Source organism: Sphaerodactylus townsendi, linkage group LG02 (genome assembly GCF_021028975.2).
Source record: "Sphaerodactylus townsendi isolate TG3544 linkage group LG02, MPM_Stown_v2.3, whole genome shotgun sequence".
Classification (NCBI taxonomy): Eukaryota; Metazoa; Chordata; class Lepidosauria; order Squamata; family Sphaerodactylidae; genus Sphaerodactylus; species Sphaerodactylus townsendi.
In genome coordinates, this window is record NC_059426.1 from 114808522 (window position 1) to 114821648 (window position 13127).

A 13127-nucleotide genomic window follows, 5' to 3' on the forward strand; every position below is an offset into this window, starting at 1 on the left:
AGACTAGGGCTGGCCAGGTGATTCTGCATGTAGAATGGTAAGGAAAGCAACTTGTGCATGCCCGGCTCTACGGGGAAGGGAAGGAAAGATGAGAGGGCCTGTTGTTGTGAAGTGTGGTTGGGGGTGGGCGTCAACCCTGATGATGTCTTGTGTTTCTGCACAGCTCATCCATGTTGCAATTGTGTGTGCTGGATACAATGCAAGTCGAGATGTAGTCACCTTGGTGAAATCCATCCTCTTCCACAGGTAACTGAAGGCAGAAGGTAGGCTAATGTTAATTTGAGCAGGTAGTGAGACCTTGGGCTTTTCCAGGGCTTTAGAGTATAATTTTTCAAATTATGGTGGTTCTTTGAACCTTGACTTCTCAACTGCAGTTCTAAATGAGGAGGGAGAGCTACATAAGAGGCTCAGATCAAAGAGAGAGGCAGCTTGGTTAGATCGTTTATTGCCCATCCACTTTACCTTGGTTGCCATGGTTCCTTGTTCCTGTAGAGAGAGGATCCTGAGATGACATGGTTGTGCCAAATAGGCAAGGAAGGGATTGGTAGCCACTATGGTCTTGATTACAATATAAGGAGATGGGGTGAGTCTTGGAATAGTAAACTATCTTGCTAGTGATAATGGATTTCTTTCTCATTTGGCAGGAAGAACCCTCTCCACTTCCATCTCATTACTGACCTTGTGGCGCAGCAGATCCTTCGGACCCTGTTCCAGTCCTGGATGGTGCCCTCTGTTCATGTTAGCTTCTACAATGCTGATGATTTGAAGGCAGGATATATTGATCACAGCTCGAATTCTCATTATGCCCTTGCTTTGATTTTTCCCTTTTTAGGCTGTGGGTTTCTGTGAAGCTATCAGCTCCCTAAAGAAAGCTTGAATGGGAATTTCTTGGAAGGAGGAGGACCTTGGAGATGGAAACTATTTTTTCTTCTTCTCTGTTTTTATTAGTTATTCATGTGGTGATTAGGGCACCTACTCAATAAGTGCAAGTCCTTTCTTTTGGGATTGAGACCCCTTCTGGTAGGAAATGGCAGAAAATCGTTGCATTTGGTCCTTCTGTGAATGGGTTGGTGTGAGTTTACTTTTTGCAGAAGCTTTAATTGTCTCTCCCATCTTAGAGCCACTGGAGGCTTCGTTGGGAAAACATTACATGGTCACAGCAGAGTTGGATCTGAATCCAAAAACTCATGCATCATAATCAAGACTGTGTCATGTTCCCATTTTGAGTATTGTCCGTGGTTTCCATGGCTTGAAGAAGTGCAATGTAGGGACCACAGACTAGAATGTGGTCATGATATTGTCTGCCTATGCTCATATTCCTGAATGTCTGTTTCTCTCTGTGTGTTGCAGTCAGAAGTGTCCTGGATCCCTAACAAACACTACTCAGGGATTTATGGGCTGATGAAGCTGACTCTCACCAAGGCACTACCCTCCAACCTCTCCAAGGTCATTGTCTTGGACACAGATATCACCTTTGCAACTGACATTGCTGAATTGTGGGCTGTGTTGGGGAAGTTCTCAGGTGAGTGATGAATGGGAGGGAAAGGGGGAGTCCTTTTGATTATCAGTGGACCCTTTCCTCTTGAAGAGGCACTCAGATCTCTCCATCTGAAGTTACAGGTGGCCTTTTGGCCTTTGATACTACTTGAGCTCCTTTTGAAATAGTCTTTCTCTTTACTGTTCTCCTTTGCAAATTATACATGATAAGAGGCAGATTTTATTGCAGGCTTATGGATATATTGGCTCCCAGGGCTCGAATTGTCCATTTGAATTCCAAAGGGCTCAGGACTTGTCTGCTAATTGCTTTGGGAATTTGTCTTTTCATAATCCAGACAAACAGATGATTGGGCTGGTGGAAAACCAAAGTGATTGGTACCTTGGAAATCTCTGGAAGAATCATAAACCATGGCCAGCATTGGGACGTGGCTTTAACACGGGTGAGCTCCTACATATCCTACAAGGATCGTATGCATGTAAAATAAGTTTTGGGTGCATGTAGTTTGGTGCATGCGCCCTTCCCCCTGTCTTGCACAGTCTGCTGCAGTGCTGGAGTGTTGGAAATCCTGGTTCACGGTAATCTCTGAAGCTCCCCAGGTGTCTTCGGCAAACCACTTTGGCTATCCATACATTGCACATTTAGTTCACTTTCTCCAGAGAAACATGGGAATTGTATTGGTGAGAAGTCTCCTTTTGAGCTACCTAGTCTTTTCTCTCCCTGAGAACTACAGTTGGCAAGATGTCCTGGGGAAAGGGGGTGATTAGTTTAAATAGTTTGCAGTGTGGATACTTTGTTTCAGCCTGAGGAGTTTCACACACTGACCTCTTTGAAGGAAGAGGGAGAGGCAAATGTAAAGAGATGGACTAGTTCAGGTTCAGCAATTGAGCTGTATGCCTGAGTTGCATATTTGAATCCTAGTCTCCACCATCGTAGTCAAACACAAATACTTATGTTCATATGGAGAAGAAGAACTCAGCATTTGCACTGTGTTGATTTATTCCACAAACTTGACTTTTTAGAAGGCCAGGAGCTCTCAATACTAGGCATTTCTTGGGTGAAACAAAGACCTTCCAGTCCACTGGACATTGTACATTTAGGTATGAGGGGCTGACGCTTGCTGGTGCCATCATCAAATTTGCTTCAGCTGCTCTTTCTCTCTGTTTTTGGTGTAGCCCTTTGCTGTAGGCTGTAGTCCTTCAAATTTCACTTTTGGAGGAGTGCCCTTGTATGGCCTTGATAATACGCATTTTCAGAAAGTGAGTAAACAAAGATGAAGGTGCAGTGAAAGCTTGGGCTCCCCAGTCCTAGTTCTGCAGGCCAGTCAGCTTTTCACAGACAGTGGCCTCACAAATTTAGGCATTCTGGCAGCTGCTGTTCTCATTGACAGGATGGAGGATTTCTTGCCATCATCTGGTGGCTGTCCATAGACCTGCTTATTCAGACAGCTCACCTGAAGAATTATGTTCTTCATGTGATTCGAGTTTCTCTCCTTGTAGGCACAGATAGATCTGGGGAGGCCTCCCAGCCCTGCAGTGTAGAAGCTTGTCTTCTGTTTCCGTTGGATTGATAGTGTTGAGGTCCAACCCTAAGCCCAGGTTGTAGATTTTGCTTCTCAGGGTCTCTCCTTCAGATACTTAGAAGCATACTGTGACCTCCCCCACTCCCCTCTTTTCCATTAGATTGGTTTTCCCCTTGTGTGAAGGGGTACATGCTGCTTCAGCAAGTTGTAAGAAATGGGGTGGGGCCTATACATTTTTAATCTTGATTATCTGATGGAGACTCATGATAAAACTGAGAGGGGAAGAAGGAGCAGGATTAGGACAGCCATACAGAAGAGAGCTATTCCCGCATCTTACCCCTCATAATTGAATGTTTCAAGGGAAGGGATAGAATGTGCTTGTTATATCCAGTTGTATATTTAACTGGATATAGCAAGCTCTCTTATAAACACAAACTTTCATCACTCTCTGTATGCATAAGAAGGATTTTCCCAGCTTTGACTGGATACTGAAGATTTTATATCTTTTTTCTGGGAAAAAATAAAGTTTATCACAGAGGAAATAAAGAAAAAGGAAAAAGAATTACAAGAGATACCAAATAACAAGAAAATAAAACAAGCAATAACAGGTTTGAGGAAACAGTTAACCCTACAATAGACAACCAAAACAGCCACAAAACTTAAATACTTGAAACAAAGACATTTTTGAATGAGCAAACAAACCAGAAAAGTGGTTAGCTGTTGAGTTAAACCACTGAGTTAAATTTTGAAAACCAAAATTAGTGGTAAAAAAATGATATATGAAATTTTAAAAATTGAGAAGAATGTGTAAGATACTACCATTAATCGTGTATATACTCATGTATAAGTTGACCCGCATATAAGTCGAGGCACCTAATTTTACCACAAAAAATGGGAAAACGTATTGACTCGCTTATAAGTCGAGGGTGGGAAATGCAGCAGCTACTGGTAAATTTCAAAAATAAAAATAGATACCAATAAAATTACATTAATTGAGACATCAGTAGGTTAAATGTTTTTGAATATTTATTTCAAAGAAAAACGGTAAACTAGCTCTGTAAGCTCTGATTCTCCCTTTAAATCCACTCAGAAGGGGAGTGTGATTTAAAGGGAGAATCTGGGGAAAAATTGAGGGTGCCTATCAGGGGAGGAATGTTTATGTTAGCAGTACCAACATTTCAGAGTATCTTTAGGAGACCCTCCTGATGATACCACCCAGGTTTGGTGAAGTTTGATTCAGGGGGCCCAAAGTTATGGACCCTCAAAAGGGTAGCCCCATCTACTGGCATGATTGTTTATGGCCTGAAAAATGCAAAAGTTTTAAAAATTTCAGAAATCATTTTATTATGAATGGATGGAATTTAAGGATAGATTCCATAATAGCACTCCTATGTGGTTGTCAAGAATGGAAATAAAGGAAAACACTAAGGAGAGAGTTTGGTTACCATGTAGAGATATTTCTAGAGAGGACGGGTAGAGAAGTCAGACTGAAACCTGAAACCAGATTGTAATCGAAGGGAAAGTATGTCACTGGTTTACTTACCTCCAATTGACAGTGTTTTAAAGGAGATAACAAAAAATGGGATTTTAGCCAAGACAAAATAACATTTGAAGAAATTTTGTGCAAAGATGACAGAAAATGAATAGGGAAAATTTATTGGCAACTGTTACTGTTGAAAAGTGAACAGGAAGAGGTAAAAGAAGTCATGATCAATGGGTCCGAAATATCAAAAGAAATATTAAATTAGACGAATGGACCAAACTATGGAAAAATTCACATTAGGTATGGATCTTAAAGAGAACTTTTATAAAATCTTTCATATGTGGTTTCTTATCCCAATAGCATTATCTAAAATAAAAAAAGGCTCTCCAATGTGTTGGAAATGTGAAATTAAAGAGGATACATTTTCCCATTTATGGTAGCAATGCAAGAATGCAAGAGAATGTTTGAAATCAATTCATGCAATAGTGCAAAAAATTACGAAAGTAAAATTTGAAATGACCTCTGAATCATACTTGTTAGGGTTAAGTAATAACAAAAGGGTGAACATAACAATGGTTTGTTTCTCTGTTTGGTTACCACAGGATTGTCTTGGCAAAAAACTGGAAACTACAGACAGTGCCCACTGTTAGAAGAGTGGATAGAAAAAGTATGGAATATAGTTGAACTAGATAAGTTGCCCTATTTGTTAAGAGAAGACTCTTTGGAAAAGTTTAATGTAACTTGGACTCCTTTCATGAATTACATATCGAAACAACTTAAAGTAAAATGGTCAATAGTAGGGTTAGAGGAATAGGAATGAAAGAACATATTAATAATAAGATAGTATGCTGAATAATACTATGTTGATAAGAAGTTATAAGTTAACATAATGTTTAAATTGTTATAGTCAGAAATACATAATTAGTAAAAAATGGTTTGTGGGTAAATATATAATGCCTAGACGTACACATTTGAGTTCACGGATGGAAATCAGTGGAATTGTATTGTGGTGTTTATTTGTTCTTCTTGTGGTGAATGTTCCAAATTCTGTTTCAAATTGTTTTATACTATTTATGTCATTCTGGAGCTTGAGTCAGAGGTTTTTTTTCTGATGTTGGTATTGTTTTTAAACATGTTTATGTTTATGTGTTTTTGTTTATTGGACTTTGTAATAAAGATTCAATACAAAAAGATTTTATGTATCCACTCATGGTGATTCCCAGCTGAAAGGCCTTGCAGTTTAGTAGGAAGATGGCATAGACTTGGGGATCTAGGAAAACTATTTTCTCATCAAAAAACACAAATTGCAGTGTACATTTTCTGGTGCTGAGTTCAGGGATGCAGCAAATGCTTCAAATCTCCCCCCTCACAAGGGTGTTTATCTTTCTCTCATGTTTCTTCCCTAGGAGTGATCCTCTTGCTGCTGGACCGCCTGCGCCGAATTGGCTGGGAACAGATGTGGCGCCTCACAGCAGAACGGGAACTCATGAGCATGCTGTCTACCTCTCTGGCAGATCAGGCAAGGGTTCTTTGATCAGCTTTGCTGTCCTTCCAATTTGGACCTCCCTCTCCTTTATTTTCTTTTTTGCCATTGCTCAATGTCCCTACATAACAAAGGTCCTTGTTTACTGTATTTGATTGGCTCCAGTTGCTTCTGCCTGGAGCTTTTTCACCCTTTCCAGAATGGCTAGCCATCCATGGTGCAAACTACAATCTCTCTTGTAGGACATCTTTAATGCAGTGATTAAGCAGAGCCCGACACTTGTGTATCAGCTCCCTTGCTTTTGGAATGTGCAGCTCTCTGACCATACCCGCTCAGAACAGTGCTACACAGAGGTGTCTGATCTCAAGGTGGGTATTTCCTCTGCAACCTTCCTGAATTTTGTCTGCATCTCTGAGCAGGACTTGCTCTTGCAGAGCCCTCCGGAAAGGGTGGGCTTGCATATCCAGCCTGCACAAACTGTCTGCTGGAGGGGCTTGTAGTTTGCTTAGGATGTGGAGAAGAATTGACTTCTGCAGCAGGGCTGAAGCCTCAGTTTTACATTCTCAGGTGATTCACTGGAACTCTCCCAAGAAGTTGAGGGTGAAAAATAAGCATGTGGAGTTCTTTCGGAACCTTTACCTAACCTTTCTGGAATATGATGGCAACTTGCTGCGCAGAGAACTCTTTGGCTGTGCCAATCTGCCTAGTTTGTCCAGCGGCCAGGTAATGGAGTCTGTTGGTTGCCTTACTTGGCATGTTTACAATGGAGAGTTCCTAAAGCTGATCTGAGATGGGTTACCTTCACAAAACCCTCTTATATTTAAACAAGCAATATGATGCTGCTGGATTTCATAGTATCCTGGAACTCTTGGCATTTTTTAAAGAAACAGGATATCTTTATTCCTTCTCAGTTTTGAGGTGATTTTCTGTCCTTGCACCTTTTATCTTGCATAGCCACAATATTCTGTCACTGTTCCATTGTCCTTCCCTAGTGATTCAGCTAAGCTAAAGAAAGTTCTCTTCCCCCTTTCTTGCTTATGCAAATTTCAGCTCCAGCAGGCCCTGGAAGAGCTGGATGAAGATGATCCTTGCTATGACTTTCGGAGGCAGAGCCTTATCCAGCACCGCGTGCACCTCTTCTTTCTCCAGTATGAGTTCCCAGCCTTGACTGATGCAGCTGATGTAACCCTTGTAGCTCAGCTGTCTATGGACAGGTACCAACTGGGAAAGGAGGTGGGGAAGGTGTGGCATTTTCTGCCATAGATCCCACTGCTTTGCCAGCCTATGGTTCTTTACATGGTTCATTAGCCCAGGAAGTCCCTTGAATCAGATGCGGCTACTAAGCCTGCAGACTGCTATGGCTTTACAGCAGGGGTCCCCAAACTACGGCCCGGGGGCCAAATGTGGCCCCCTGAAGGCATTCATCCGGCCCGCCAGGCATGGTGGCGATGGCTCCATTCATGTGCAGTGGGGGCTCGAGGGAGAGGAGGAATTGGCCCCAACGGCTGTTGATTGCAGTTACATGATGGCACCCCCAAATCTCCATGAATTTTCTGACCCAGAGTTGGAAACCTTACACGTGGCAACTCCTGCTCCTCCCTTCCCTCTCGTCTACTCCATGTGTTGCTCTCACGCTTTCTGTTCCGCCTCACTCCCATTGGCATCAGCCAGGCTGGTAAATCGCTCGCTGGCTGCTAGGGAGGAAGAACCCAGGAAGATACCTAATCCTGGGTTAGATGGAATGCTTCATTGGGAAAGTTCTGCTTTTTTTTTACAGGGGAAGGTATTCCACAGCCTCCCCAACAATATTTGGAGCCCACCCTGTACTTGACATACTTTGGTCACTGTTCTAAAAATAGACCATGACAGAAAGGCTGAAAGGTGAAATCAAACGTTTTACAATCATTTGTGCATAGGAATTTGTTCATCGTTTTTTTTTAGTCCGGCCCTCCAACAGTCTGAGGGACAGTGAACTGGCCCCATGTTCAAAAAGTTTGGGGACCCCTGCTTTACAGTTTCACTACACAAAATACAATCCACCAGAATGTGCTTTCTTGGGGATGCAAACTTTTTAATTTAAAAAAAATTATAGATATGTATCTGTTTATCAACCTATCCCTTTTTTAATCCCACCTTTTCCACTATAGAATGTTTGAATCCCAGCCAGATGTTCAGGAATTCATGGTTCCCATCAGCCCCTTCCAGCATGGCCAATTGGCCATGCTGACAGAGGCTGATGGGAATTGTAGTTCCTGAACATCTGGAGAGCCGCAGGTTCCCTACCCCTGGGCTATGTCCATGGTTTGGTTCCTTATTGTATCATCAAAACAAACATTTGAAGTAGGTTAGAATGGTAATGACTTGCCAAAGACCATCCAGTGAGCCTCTTGAATGAGCCTCTTAAATGCATTAAGCCTCTTGAATGCAGCTCTCTCTCAAGCGCTATAGCACACTGACATCCTAGCACTCAAATGAACTGTAGAGAAATATTTAGAAACCTATGGTCACTGAAGACTAAAACCAAAGGGGATTTTCCAACAGGAAGAATTCTATTAGTTCCTATTAAAATCCTGCTTCTAATTGTTTCTTTGGTCTGCAGGTTACAGATGTTGGAGGCCATTTGCAAACACTGGATTGGCCCTATCAGCCTGGCATTGTACATGTCTGATGCGGAGGCCCAGCAATTCCTGCGCTATGCCCAGGCCTCAGAGGTGCTGAGTAGCCGCAGAAATGTTGCCTATCACATTGTGTACAAGGAAGGGCAGTTTTACCCAGTCAACTTCTTGCGCAACATAGCATTGAAGAATGCCCAGACTCCTTATGTCTTCCTGACAGACATTGACTTCCTGCCTATGTATGGCCTCTATGATTACCTCAGGTAATACTCTCATTAAACTTTAGAGAGCCTCTTCCCAGTGCAAATGAATTCAAAAAGTTGTCCTCAAAATCATTCTCCAAAGCTGGTAAAATACAATTCCATTCCTAATCCTTAAAAACTTAAAATTAGCCAAATTCCCTTTCTTCTAGGTGGGGATCTTAATTTGCTCAGAGTTCGATTAAATCTCATTCTTCCCCTCCACCTGGCCATTAATGTGTCTTTTTTCAACTGGTGTGAAGCTGCTGAAGCCCCCTACCCCATCATACTGTTAGGCTGAAGGGAGGGTGTTTGTATCATTTCAACATCAGCCCTTATCTAAGAAATATGCTGGTATCCCACCCTCTAAGAACATAAGAACAAGCCAGCTGGATCAGACCAAAGTCCATCTAGTCCAGCTCTCTGCTACTCGCAGTGGCCCACCAGGTGCCTTTGGGAGCTCACATGTAGGATGTGAACGCAATGGCCTTCAAGGCTGTTGCTCCCCGATCACCTGGGTCTGTGCTAAGGCATTTGGGTAATCTCAGATCAAAGAGGATCAAGATTGGTAGCCAGTAAATCGACTTCTCCTCCATAAATCTGTCCAAGCCCCTTTTAAAGCTATCCAGGTTAGTGGCCATCACCACCTCCCTGTGGCAGCATATTCCAAACACCTGGAATCACACGCTAAGTGAAGAAGTGTTTCCTTTTATTAGTCCTACTTCCTTCCCCCCCCCAGCATTTTCTTCAATGAATGCCCCCTGGTTCTAGTATTGTGGAGAAAGAGAGAAAAATTTCTCTCTGGGTCAACATTCTTTTCTACCATACATGCATAATTTTGTAGGACTTCAATCATATCCCCCCCTCAGCCTCCTCTCCAAACTAAAGAGTCCCAAACGCTGCAGCCTCTCCTCATAGGGAAGGTGCTCCAGTCCCTCAATCATCCTTGTTGCCCTTCTCTGCACTTTTTCTATCTCCTCAATATCCTTTTTGAGATGCGGCGACCAGAACTGGACACAGTACTCCAAGTGCGGTCGCACCACTGCTTTATATAAGGGCATGACAATCTTTGCAGTCAAATATGTCCTTATTAATTTAAAAAACAAAAAAATTAAATTTAAATTGTTGGTTCGGCTGGTTCCAGAGACTGAACTAAAGCCCCACCTCTCAGGACAAAAGCCCCACCTCTCAGAAAAAGAGGAACAAGAGATGAACTCTGTTAACCCCTGTTAAGCCCCACCTTCCAGATTCAGCAGCCTTACAAGGAGAAAAAGAGATAACCCCTGTTAAAATACACTGTTTTAAAAGCTGTGGCTTTGAGAAAAGCCCTCCAAAATGAACACCAGCAGGTCACTCTGCTCTTCCTGGCCAAGTCTCTTCTGCTGCTACTCCTCTCTGCTGGTTCCAGAGACTGATCACAGAAGGGAAGGCATAATTCTTATAAACACCCCCCTCCCCCTGCGCCCAGCTGCATTTGCCATCAACTTCTTTCCTTTGTGCTCTAGGACCTCCATCTTGCAACTGGAGCTGCCCCAGAGGAAGGCAGCCCTAATTGTGCCTGCATTTGAAACTCTACACTATCGCCTCACCTTCCCCAAATCCAAAGCGGAGCTGCTCTCCATGCTGGACATGGGCTCCCTCTATACCTTCAGGTAGGTCCTGGATCCGAACAAGTCCGTGACTGCCAGCTCCTCCTCTGGTCCAGAGCACAAAACAAGCCTTCTCATTCTGTACAGCCTTCATTAGAGATTTCCAGCCTGTTGTTTGGCCATGGTATGTGAAATCTGGGTCCTGCCTCTCTCTCTCTCTCTATGTGCATAGAATATATATTTAAAATACTTTTTGTGACATAAGCACTTGCAGACTAGGGCCCACTTCATCAGAATCATGAAATGTGTTCTTAGTGGGCAGATATAGAATTAAATTGTGAGGTAAGAAGCCTATGAATTGCAATAATAGATCCAATCCTGCATTTCTGTGTGATGCAAGAGAAATATTGTGACTATTCATAACAACATTTAGGATTTGCCTAAAACTTTATACAGTTTTAATTGTTGATTTTATGGTATTTATTGTATTGATTATACTTGATTTTACTTGTATAATTGTATATGGTTGGAAACTGTCCCAAACCCAAATGAGGGGCAGTATACCCAATAAAATAAAATGAATACAATAATTAATAAATAACATTAACAGGGGATGGTACATGCTTACCACACATCCTGAGCAGATTTGACACCTGTAGTGTGAGAGAAACCCATCATTGTTGTTGAATCCTAACTGGATACTGTCAGCTTCCTGATGGATTCTAATCTAGCAGTGTCAAGCTGGAGTCTCCCTTTGTTGAGGAAAGGTAACTTCCAGGTCAGGAGCCGAATGTATTGCTACACTGGAATGTTCAGCCACTGGTTTCTGAATCCTGTCATTCTGGTACCAGATTAGTGTCTATTTTTTCCTGTTATGCACAGGAATCACCTGTTGTGATACCTGTTTGGTATCAAAAATCAACATTGGAAAACCAATTGGAAACTTTTAAGTGAGATGGTGGCTTCCAAAGCCCATGCAGTGAGGTCATTGCAGAACAAATACTTCATGTGTCTCAACTCCTTACAATTTTGGTTCTTTATGTTTGCATTGTTGTATGAATTGCTCTGTTGCAGTCATTACTGATGCAAGGACAGGACCAGATGGCAATAATTATTCCTCTTAATTCAAAATGAGCTACCTTAAGCATATTCACTCTGTGAGTCTTGCTGTTGCCATCAAATTCACAGAATAGCGAAGGGAGCTTCGGATGGACCAAGGTCACAAGGAACTTCTGTATGTACTTTAATTCTCAGCATAGCAGATTCTTGGAACAAAACTCTCCTAGGTAAAGAATCTTTTTAACCCTGTATGTCTTTCTGCACAGGTACCATGTGTGGCCACAGGGCCATGCCCCAACAGACTATGCCAAGTGGCGAACAGCCACAGTGCCATATCATGTAGAGTGGCAGCCACACTTTGAGCCTTACGTTGTAGTAAGGCGTGACTGCCCTTTGTATGACCAGAGATTTGTTGGCTTCGGCTGGAACAAAGTGTCCCATGTGATGGAACTTGATGTCCAGGTAAGTGTCAGCTGGGTCCTCCAAGGCTGATCTTTCTGTTCCCCAATAGCCAGGGTTGGCTTCCAAGGAACATTCCCCTATCAGCATCCTCATGCCTTTTTGCAGGAGTACGAGTTTCTGGTGCTTCCTAATGCCTTCATCATCCACATGCCTCATGCCCCCAGCTTTGAGATCTCCAAATTCCGACTGAGCTCCAGCTACCGGGAATGTCTGGAAACTCTGAGGGAAGAGTTCCATCAGGACCTGTCACGAAAGTATGGTGCTGCTGCACTGAAATACCTCACTGCTGAGAGGAATCTATGAGTGATGCCCAGAACCCTTGACTTTTTTGTATAAGGCACTGTCAGTGGCCAACTGAAGAGAAAGGTATTGTTTCTGGGATACATTCAAAGTCCATCTTTTGCTGATAGCTTGGTGGTACACTCTCTCTGGGCAATGGGTATGTGACATGCAGAATCTGTCATGAACTAATTTAAATTCTGTTCCCAGACAAAATTGGGTAAAAAATATACATTCCTAGTCATCTGTTTCATTACATATTGTCAGTTCCAAGTAAGGTTTTGTAAGAATTCAAGGTTCTTTCTTTGTTGGGGGGGGGTTGGAGAGAGGAAAAGGCTTTGCAAGAAACAAAGAATGGGAGAGTGGGAAAGCAGCACACGTAGCTTCGTAGCAGGACTTGGATCCCCACCTGGAAATCAATTAAACCTCCTGTCCTCAGAATACCATCTCCTAATCCAGTGATTGCGAACCTATGGCGCGGGTGCCAGAGGTGGCACTTGGAGCCCTCTCTGTGGGCATGCACACACAGAGTTTGTCATGTGGGGGTGGAAAATCACCCCCCCCCCCCCCACACACACACACATATATCTAGGCTGGCCTGGGCCACTGAGCACAATGTGCGCGCACTGAGGCTGGTGCCTGAGCTCCGGGTGGCTGCTGCCCGAGGGGGGGGTGGCACAGAGGAGGCACAGAGCGGTGTGCGCAGGACTTGCTAGAGGCTAGAGCAGGCTGGCCCCTGCTTGAGCGGGTGGGGCGGAGGAAGAGGGAGCCAACCAGTTTTTTTCTAAACTGAAACCTCAGCATTCAGGTTAAATTGCCATGTTGGCACTTTGCGATAAATAAGTGGGGTTTGGGTTGCAATTTGGGCACTCGGTCTCAAAAAGGTTCACCATCACTGTCT

The 13127-nt window shown here is 43.2% G+C and overlaps 1 protein-coding gene across 3 annotated transcripts in view; it reads left to right on the forward strand.

Annotated features, from left to right (window-relative positions):
• LARGE2 (LARGE xylosyl- and glucuronyltransferase 2) overlaps window positions 1-12819 on the forward strand; it is a 45809-nt gene extending 32990 nt beyond the window's left edge. For all 3 annotated transcript variants that reach the window (XM_048484359.1, XM_048484358.1, XM_048484357.1), the window contains exons 4-15: window positions 164-246; window positions 645-768; window positions 1351-1522; window positions 1833-1937; window positions 5907-6019; window positions 6226-6351; window positions 6551-6706; window positions 7034-7197; window positions 8583-8861; window positions 10343-10489; window positions 11752-11947; window positions 12053-12819. In XM_048484359.1, the coding sequence (XP_048340316.1) occupies window positions 164-246; window positions 645-768; window positions 1351-1522; window positions 1833-1937; window positions 5907-6019; window positions 6226-6351; window positions 6551-6706; window positions 7034-7197; window positions 8583-8861; window positions 10343-10489; window positions 11752-11947; window positions 12053-12250 (1863 nt within the window). In that variant the 3' untranslated portion in view covers window positions 12251-12819. The remainder of the gene's footprint in view (window positions 1-163; window positions 247-644; window positions 769-1350; window positions 1523-1832; window positions 1938-5906; window positions 6020-6225; window positions 6352-6550; window positions 6707-7033; window positions 7198-8582; window positions 8862-10342; window positions 10490-11751; window positions 11948-12052) is intronic.
• Window positions 12820-13127: the final 308 nt, after the last annotated feature.